Source organism: Nicotiana sylvestris, chromosome 7 (assembly GCF_000393655.2).
Source record: "Nicotiana sylvestris chromosome 7, ASM39365v2, whole genome shotgun sequence".
Taxonomy (NCBI): domain Eukaryota; kingdom Viridiplantae; phylum Streptophyta; class Magnoliopsida; order Solanales; family Solanaceae; genus Nicotiana; species Nicotiana sylvestris.
Genome location: NC_091063.1, coordinates 64948009 through 64956852, shown reverse-complemented (window position 1 = coordinate 64956852; position 8844 = coordinate 64948009). Strand labels below are relative to the sequence as shown.

The window sequence follows — 8844 nt, the reverse complement described above, 5'->3', positions numbered from 1 at the left end:
GAAAAAGAAAACTGACATGACACCTCTCTTAAGCTAGGATTAGTATTTATCTTTTCTCTCATTTATTTGGCATTTTTTCTCATTTTTTCCCTTAGTTATTAATTTCTTTTTCTCTAACTAGTAAGTCTATAGAGTTGGTGAACATCCTTCAGAAGAGGAGGATTAATATAGCTTGTGTCCAGGAGACTAGATGGGTTGGATCGAGGGTGAAAAACGCAGATGGGTATAAGTTGTGGTACTCTGGAGTCCGGAGGGGTAAGAATGGAGTGGGTATCCTGGTAGATAGCCATCTTAGAGAGTCGGTGGTAGAGGTCAGGCGGGTGAATGACAGACTAATGACTATTAAATTGGCGGTGGGTGAGTGTACTTTAACTGTCGTTAGCGCGTACGCGCCGCAAACAGGCTTAGATGAGGAGATTAAAAGGCGCTTTTGGGAGGGGTTGGATGACATCGTTCATAGTATTCCGCCTTCCGAGAGGTTATTCATAGGAGAAGATTTCAATGGTCATATTGGGCCGTCTGCAGCTGGTTATACTGAGCTGCATGGCGGCTTTGGTTTTGGGGGAGCGGAACGGAGAGGGCACTTCGTTGTTGGACTTTGCCAAGGCATTCGATCTAGTGATTGCGAACTCAAGTTTTCCGAAGAGGGAGGAGCATTTGGTTACTTACTAAAGTTCGGTGGCGAAAACTCAGATTGACTATCTCCTCCTCAGGAGAGGCGACAGAAGATTGTGCGGGGATTGCAAGGTTATCCCAGGTGAGACCTTTGCAATGCAGCATAGGCTTTTGGTGATGGACATTGATATTATGATAAGGAGAAAGAAGAGGTCAGTACGAGGCCGCCCGAGGATTAGGTGGGGCGCCTTGACTAAGGATAAAGCTCAGGAGCTGGAAGGAAGGTTATCGGCAATGGGAGCTTGGAGAAGTAGTGGGGACGCAAACACTATGTGGTCAACGACGGCGGACTGTATAAGGAAGGCGGCGAGAGAGGTGTTAGGGATATCTTCGGGCCGCACCGGTGGCCACAAAGGAGACTGGTGGTGGAATGCAGTTGTCCAAGGTAAAGTGAAAGCAAAGAAGACGGCTTACCTATGGTTAATAGGGAGCATTAGTGAGGAGGAGAAGAGAGCGAACAAGGAAAGGTATAAGGTAGCTAGGAAGGAGGAGAAGATGGCAGTAACGGAGGCTAAGACGACAACTTTTGCTCGTCTGTATGAGGAACTAGGTAACATAGGCGGGGAGAAGAAGTTATTCCGACTCGCTAAGGTGAGAAAGAGGAAGACTCAGGATCTGGACTAAGTGAGATGCATAAAAGATGATGATGGCAAAGGTTTGATGGGAGATGACCAGATTAAGAAGAGATAGCATACCTACTTTCATAAACTTCTAAATGAAGAAGGGGATCAAGATATTGTACTAGGTGAATTGAGGAATGCCGACAGTCCCCATGAATTAAGTTATTGTAGGGACATTGAGGTCGATGAGGTCATGGAGGCAACCCGTAAGATAAGAAGGGGCAGAGCTACCGGGCTAGACGAAATTCCAGTTGAACTTTGGAGGTGTGTGGGTAGAGCAGGCTTGGAATGACTTACTGTGTTGTTTGATGTTATATTCAAGACTAATAGGATGCCTGAAGAGTGGAGGTGGAGTACAATGGTTCCGTTGTATAAGAACAAAGGCAATATCCAGAGTTGTAACAACTATAGGGGTATTAAATTACTGAGTCATACCATGAAAGTCTGGGAGAGAGTGGTAGAAATGAGAGTGTGGAGGATGGTGTCTATTTCAGACAACCAGTTCGGGTTCATACCGGGCCAATCTACCACAGAAGCTATCCACCTTATTAGGAGGATGGTGGAACAATACAGGGATAAGAAGAAGGATCTCCACATGGTGTTTATTGATCTAGAGAAAGCCTACGACAGGGTTCCTAAGAGGTCTTATGGAGCTGCTTAGAGGTTAAAGGGGTCCCGGTTGCCTACATTAGGGTGATTAAAGACATGTATGATGGAGCTAAGACTCGGGTTAGGACAGTAGGAGGCGACTCTGAGCATTTTTCAGTTGTTACGGGGTTGCACCAAGGGTTTGCGTTCTGTCCTTTCCTATTTGCCCTGGTGATGGATGCACTAACTCATCATATTCAAGGGGAGGTGCCATGGTGCATGCTATTTGCTGATGACATAGTTCTAATTGACGAGACACGAGGCGGCGTCAACGAGACGCTAGAGGTTTGGAGACAGGCACTTGAGTTTAAAGGCTTCAGGTTGAGCAGGAAGAAGATGGAATACCTCGAGTGCAAATTTGGGGCCGAGCCGACGGAAGCGGGAGGGGAAATGAGGCTTGACTCTCAAGTCATTCCTAAGAGGAGTAGTTTCAAGTACCTTGGGTCAGTTGTTCAGGGGATCGAGGAGATCGACAAGGATGTCACACACTGTATAGGGGTGGGTTGGATGAAGTGGAGGTTAGCGTTGGGAATCCTGTGTGATAAGAAAGTTCCACTATTACTAAAAGGTAAGTTTTATAGAGCAGCGGTTAGGCCTGCCATGTTATATGGGATCGAGTGTTGGCCAGTTAAGAAATCACACATCTAGATGATGAAAGTATAAGAGATGAGGATGTTAAGGTAGATGTGCGGGCATACAAGGATAGATAAGATTAGGAATGAAGATATTCGAGATAAGGTGGGCGTGGCCTCCATGGAGGACAAGATGCGGGAAGCAAGACTCAGATGGTTCGGGCACATTCAGAGGAGGAGCACTGATGCACCAGTGAGGAGGTGTGAACGATTGGATGTGGTGGGCACGATGAGAGGTAGAGAGAGACCTAAGAAGTATTTGGGCGAGGTGATCGGGAAGGACATAGCGCGACTTAGGATTACTGAGGACATGGCCCTTGACAGGGAATTGTGGAGGTTGAGCATTAAGGTTGTAGGTTAGGGGAAGTTGTGAAAATTTCTATAGCGCACTAGAGTGAGACTAGCCAGTTAGGAGTTAGTCTTAGGATGTTACTGGTCAGCTACTGATGCAGGGCTTTATCTACTGGATATTATTATATCTTCCATCTTTTTCGTATTTCTTATATTTCTTATGATGTTGTTATTTTGTTATTTTATGTAATGTTATGTTATTTTAGTATGAGTCTATTGATAGTACTAATATATAGTCTCTTGATGCTTTCTTGAGCCGAGGGTCTCCTGGAAACAACCTCTCTGCCCCTCGGGTTAGAGGTAAGGTCTGCATACATATTACCCTCCCCAGACCCCACTTGTGGGATTAACTGGACCGTTATTGTTGTTGTTGTAAAAGATGTGACCTTACATATTCTTTAGGTTACAACTTTATCCATGCGTTTTGGAACAGAGTCATCACCAAAAGCTACTCTTCAAATATTCGAAAAGTCCTTTTTCCCTTCCCATATTTAACAAGGTCATTAACACTAGATTTCAAAAGTCAATCAGTTCTGATATCTAACCATTCTTTGTTCCTATTTTAACACACCTAACATTCAACGGAACTGTATTGCTTTCTTCTCTCAATGGAAGGCGTTTCTTTGAAACTTTTGCAACTTCAAGGTCTGCTTTCTTTTATATATATATTCGGCTTTATACTAATTTTTTAATTTTAAATTAGAATAGTGAAAATTGACTACTCTAGTTAGTTTTGTGGGATACAGAGGAAGTACAAAATGAATAAGGCAAAGCTCTTATTGGCAGTTTCTAAACTTCAAGGTTTTCTTGCTTTCTTTCTTTTCCATACGTTCTGCTTACTATAAGTTTCTAATTAAAAATAGTGAAAGTTGACTTTTTTTTTAAATTTATTTATGCAGATGAAGCACAAGATAAAAAGGTGTATCGCAATGAGAATGATTGATAGTAACGAGGCAAGTCATGAAGGGATAAACTTAACACAAGACTCTCGGTGTATTTGCTTTTCCTTTTCCCTTTTTGTGTATGGTCATCTCATATTGGTTTAAATTGATCGTGTTTTTATGTAATAAAAAGAAGAAACTGTATTTTCTGGATTTGACGTGGTGCAGAGAGCAATAGTATAATAAACTCATTTGTAATGTTTCTTGAATTTTAAAAATTACATGAATGGTTAAGTAAATAGAGACTCTAATGCTATTAAATCATTCAAACTTAGGTTAAGTTCTTTATATGTATGTGATGAATAAAACATACGGATAAAAGACATACACATAAGTTTACATTAAAAAGAAGAAGAAAGTTGATGAAAAATCGGTAGCAGGAAGTATCTCCAAAAAGCATCACCAGTTAAATACTCTTTTTCCGAGTATATGAATAACTTTTTACATTTTGTTGTTGTGCTGTTGGGACTATCTCTTTTTATTTTAGTCCTTTAATTTGTGTATATAAAAAATATAGGTGCAATTTTCATTGATTTTTGGTTTGAAAATGTCTATACTTGAAGTTATAAGTATGTATGAGTATATTATTTCTACATAGGAAACTTGTATATATTTATGTAGTTATTTCATATGCGTACTTTCCAATGTTTATTGATACTTTAAATGTTATATATATATATATATATATATATATATATATATATATATATATATATATATATTTCTTTTACTGAAAATTGTTATTTGTTTTATCTGATAACCTTGAAACAAAAGGGTTGTTTCGTCAAGATAAACTTCAATTGTGTTCTAGATTTACGTCTAGGTTACATCGTAAGTATTAATTTGAAATAATTAAATTCATACAATCTGCTTTTAGATATTTATTATTTATTTTAAATACAAGGTATGTAGAATGTACTCTCCAAAAACAAGGAAGGTATTAAATTATTGACAAGGTAAGAGGCAACGGTTCTGCTAATATAAAAGTTTGTATTTCATTTATATATTTTCATCTTTTAATATATGAATAATTATAATTTAAATATTTTTACTTTCATAATTAGTAGTCTTAAGATGAAATTTATCTAAATTTACTAAATTTAATTTTAGTTTGAGCCTTTTAAATTTTTATTGATATTTCGTTAAGTTTCTTAATTAGCTAAAACTTAAATTCATTGGTATTATAGTAAATTTACTAGTATTAATATAAAGGAGGGCATTGAGGAAGGTGATGGAGCAGGGATCCTATTTATCTTTTTTCTTAATTTTATATCTTTTTTTACTCTTATGTGTTTATTTATATTACAGAAGATTAAAAAATTGATCTAAATGCATTAAAGGGGAGATATTAAAACGGTTAAGTTTTAGGAATTCTTAAAAGAAAATTAACCGTCTATATGCATTAAAAGAGGAGGCATTAATAAACAACCGTTTTATCAAGAAACGGTTCAGTTTTTGCTTCCTTGGTTCTAAGAACGTGTAGGTACACAAAATATATAGACCCAATTTTGTAACCATGGAAGAGAATGGATGCTTGGCTGCTTCTAACTGATCTTCGAGTAGCTCTTTTCCCTTTTGGGTCTCATTATTTTGTGAGTATTTTCTTTTCACATGATATCGGTATTTTGTTTTCTTCTCCGGGTACTGGGTTTGCCTTCTACCCAATATGCATTTATATGTTATTCTTTGGTGTCTATCTACTTCATAGTCAATAATAAATTGCAAATATCCATATAAACTCTAATATTCTTGTATTGGCTTTGTTGTGGAAAAGAAAAAAATTTCTTCCTTATGATTTATGTCCCATGGAAAAGAAAAAAAAGTTAAAACAACATTCCATCAAAACAATAAAAGAAAATGTATGGTGTGCACTTCCATAAGTTTAGTAGTAAAAAGATTATGGTTTGAAAACAACTTATTTTAGTATATAGATATATTTCGTAAACAACTTTTAGTACATCTTATTTGAAAATTATGTCCAATATGCATAGATGAAATTATTTTATTACCTTTCTGATATTACTCTATTATTAATATTTATTATAAGTAAGACATTAATTTATTTTGATTTATTATGCTTCTAAAAACAAAGTATGTTTTACTGGAGAATCACACCAAATATTATAAAAAATTAACTGAAAAATATGAGTAGGAGTTTTGGGTTGCAGGATTGGAGATAAAGATAGAAAAGAATGAAATCGAGTAGACGAAAAAAGGCCTTTAAAGAATAGGATACATTTATTAATTGATGTTTTTCTTTTTCTCCACTTCTTTTTATAGTATTTCTTTTTTTATTTGCTTTCCAAAACTATTTTTTCATTTGATATATACGAAAAAATGTAACCTTTTAAAATATAGGGTTTTTCAAGATTTGGTGGTAGGAAAAAATGTAAGTGATATCTCAGGTTACACCCTCAGATTTTGACATTAACTTTTTTTGTTTTTTTCTCTTTTTCATTAGTTTTTATTTCCTTTTTTTATTCTTTTTTTTTTCGATTCTATTTTTCTTATGCAAAGCTACTATATGTGATTAAAGTAGGCTATTTCATGTTTAACTTGGAATGTTTTTCGCATGTTCTTTCTACTAAAGAACTTTATATAGGATGTCAAGAAGAGTCGCAAAAAGATGTTTGATTAGTAAAACTTCATACTTTTATGAGAATTATAATACTAATATGCAATATTTAGTTTTATTTTACAACCGCGCAAAGCGTGAGCATAAATATATATATATATATATATATAATGATGCCAAAAAAGGAGAAAAAGATAAATGGCAATTCTTGTCTATGAGATATGCCAAGTCACTTCTTACATTCCCCCGTTTATTTCTTCTTTTTTTTTTCTTTTTTTTTTGGCATTTTTCTAATTAAAAATTATAAAATGACAAAAATATTTGACCAAAAAATATTGAAACCTTTTTTATTAAATCAATTAAAAAAAAATTGAAGAGGTAAATTTTAGTCAAGCATAGTAAATTCCAGATCTATAAACAAACCAGAAAATAATACACAAAATGGAGTAGAAGCGGTATATTATCGAAGCCTTTCATTTCTTCTCCCATCAATCGGTGAAAATGACTGTTGTAGAAAAAATATTGGAAGGTCATTTTTCTTCGTTTTTATTAAGGAGATTAGAGGAGAAGGAGAGGAAAAAGCCCTCCTCCCCCCCCCCCTCCTTCTTGAAAGGTTTAATCCCTATATATAGTTATGGAGTCATCGCCATGTATTTGGGCCATAAGCCCCCTCATTTTGCATCCGCTTTGGTCGTTCGGTGAATACGTGGTTTGACGTAACTAATGTCGTCTTTCCTTATCCCATTGTTTGGACATGGCCCCAATTGGGTCGACCGTATCGGTCAGATTTTGACCAATACAGTTAGTCCCTTCGTCTTCTGGGGTCATCCCTTGTCGGACCCGGTAGGCGGATGATGATTTCCGTTTATCTAGGAGAAATTTGACTGTCTACTCCTTGGGCATGATTTTCATAATCAAGCAGCATATTGGCACCCTTTCGATATCTTTAAACTGTTGCGGCTGTTTCGGAACCGAAACGTTGTTTTTGGATTGAAACGTTGTTCGTGGTTGCCGCCATTATGATACACGTTCCCAGGAAATTGAAACGTTTCGTGCCCTATCAGATTCGATTGGCGACTCTTGGGTTTCGTGCTTGGGGGATTTATGTCTCCTATAAATAGAAAGAACACGTCATTCGATTGACACACTTCCTTGTCCTTTACCTGAAAGAACTTCGCGAATATACTTTCTTCCTGATACTTTCAATTTTTATTTGTCTCCAGTTAACCGAAAACTTTTCATCCTCCCTTTTCTTTGTCTTTTTGCTTCACCAAATTGGCACAATGGCTGGTGATTCTTCTCGCGCTGACCTCCCTATCGCAATTCCGGCACTGGAAAGTGATGTTCTGGCCACCGGAGGAGCAGAAATGGTGGAGGATGAGGAGGTCCCGTAGGTAGCCGATATCTTGCCTCGCCCCAGAAAAGCATGGACCGACTTCTGCAGTCCCGTCGGGGAGGAGCCAGAACCTGTTCACTCTGTTATAAGAGAGGAGGAAATCGCAGAATTGAAGGCTAGGTGGGGAATTCCTCACTGTCACACCTCCTTTTTCCGCCCCGCGAGGGGACAAGGGAGTTTTTTCCAATTAAAGGACAATCGAAACGGGATTGGTTTAATTATTTCAGAGTCGCCACTTGGGAGATTTAGGGTGTCCCAAGTCACCAATTTTAATCCCGAATCGAGGAAAAGAATGACTCCATATTACAGTCTGCGTACCAGAAATCCGGATAAGGAATTCTGTTAACCCGGGAGAAGGTGTTAGGCATTCCCGAGTTCCGTGGTTCTAGCACGGTCGCTCAACTGTTATATTCGGCTTAATTATCTGATTTTATACAAGTGTGAACTTATGTGCAAAATTTAACTTTTAACCGCTTTTATCATTTACTGTTTTTATCAAGAATTGCAACGTTGTGAAAATGTATCTCGAACCGCGTTACAATCAATGTACCCGTGGTCGTCGACACACTTTGACTCCGTTGAGATTTGGATTTGGGTCACATCAATGTGCACCCGAGTTTAAGGAAATTAAATTATTAAAGGCGCGCCTAAAGCGACTAGCGTATTTATTTTGGGTAGGACCGTGGAATTTTACTAAACGGTCCATCCCGAAGTCTAAACAATTTTTAAAGCAAATATTTACTGAGGGCCCCGCAATTTGTATTTTTATTTGGCGAGGCTCATCTCATTCTTATTTTTTTTAAAATGAATTTGCAACGTCATGGACACGCATCTCGAACCACGTCACAATCAATGTACCCGTGATTAGAAACACATTTCGACTCCGTTGAGAATTGGATTTGGGTCACATAAATGTGCACCCGAGTTTAAGAAGGTAAGATTTATTAAGGCGCGTCCTAAAGAGTCTAACGTATTGTTATTTTAGGAAGAGGCCGTGAAGGTTCAT

The 8844-nt window shown here is 37.4% G+C and overlaps 1 protein-coding gene across 1 annotated transcript; it reads left to right on the top strand.

The window, feature by feature from the left end:
* The first annotated feature begins 2117 nt into the window (after positions 1–2117).
* LOC138873239 (uncharacterized) lies at positions 2118–7836 on the top strand. Its single transcript, XM_070151686.1, has 4 exons — positions 2118–2511; positions 2650–2924; positions 3826–3879; positions 7666–7836. The coding sequence occupies exons 1-4, from the start codon at positions 2118–2120 to the stop codon at positions 7834–7836; spliced, it is 894 nt and encodes a 297-aa protein (XP_070007787.1).
* The last annotated feature ends 1008 nt before the right edge of the window (positions 7837–8844 follow it).

What these genes read in the sequence shown, in the direction of transcription:
- LOC138873239 (XM_070151686.1), top strand. Translation starts at nt 2,118, where the DNA reads ATGGATGCACTAACTCATCATATTCAAGGGGAGGTGCCATGGTGCATG. An exon ending in TGTGGAGGTTGAGCATTAAG is followed by an intron (nt 2,925 to 3,825) that starts GTTGTAGGTTAG and finishes TTATTTATGCAG; the next exon opens with ATGAAGCACAAGATAAAAAG. An exon ending in GAATGATTGATAGTAACGAG is followed by an intron (nt 3,880 to 7,665) that starts GCAAGTCATGAA and finishes ATTTGTCTCCAG; the next exon opens with TTAACCGAAAACTTTTCATC.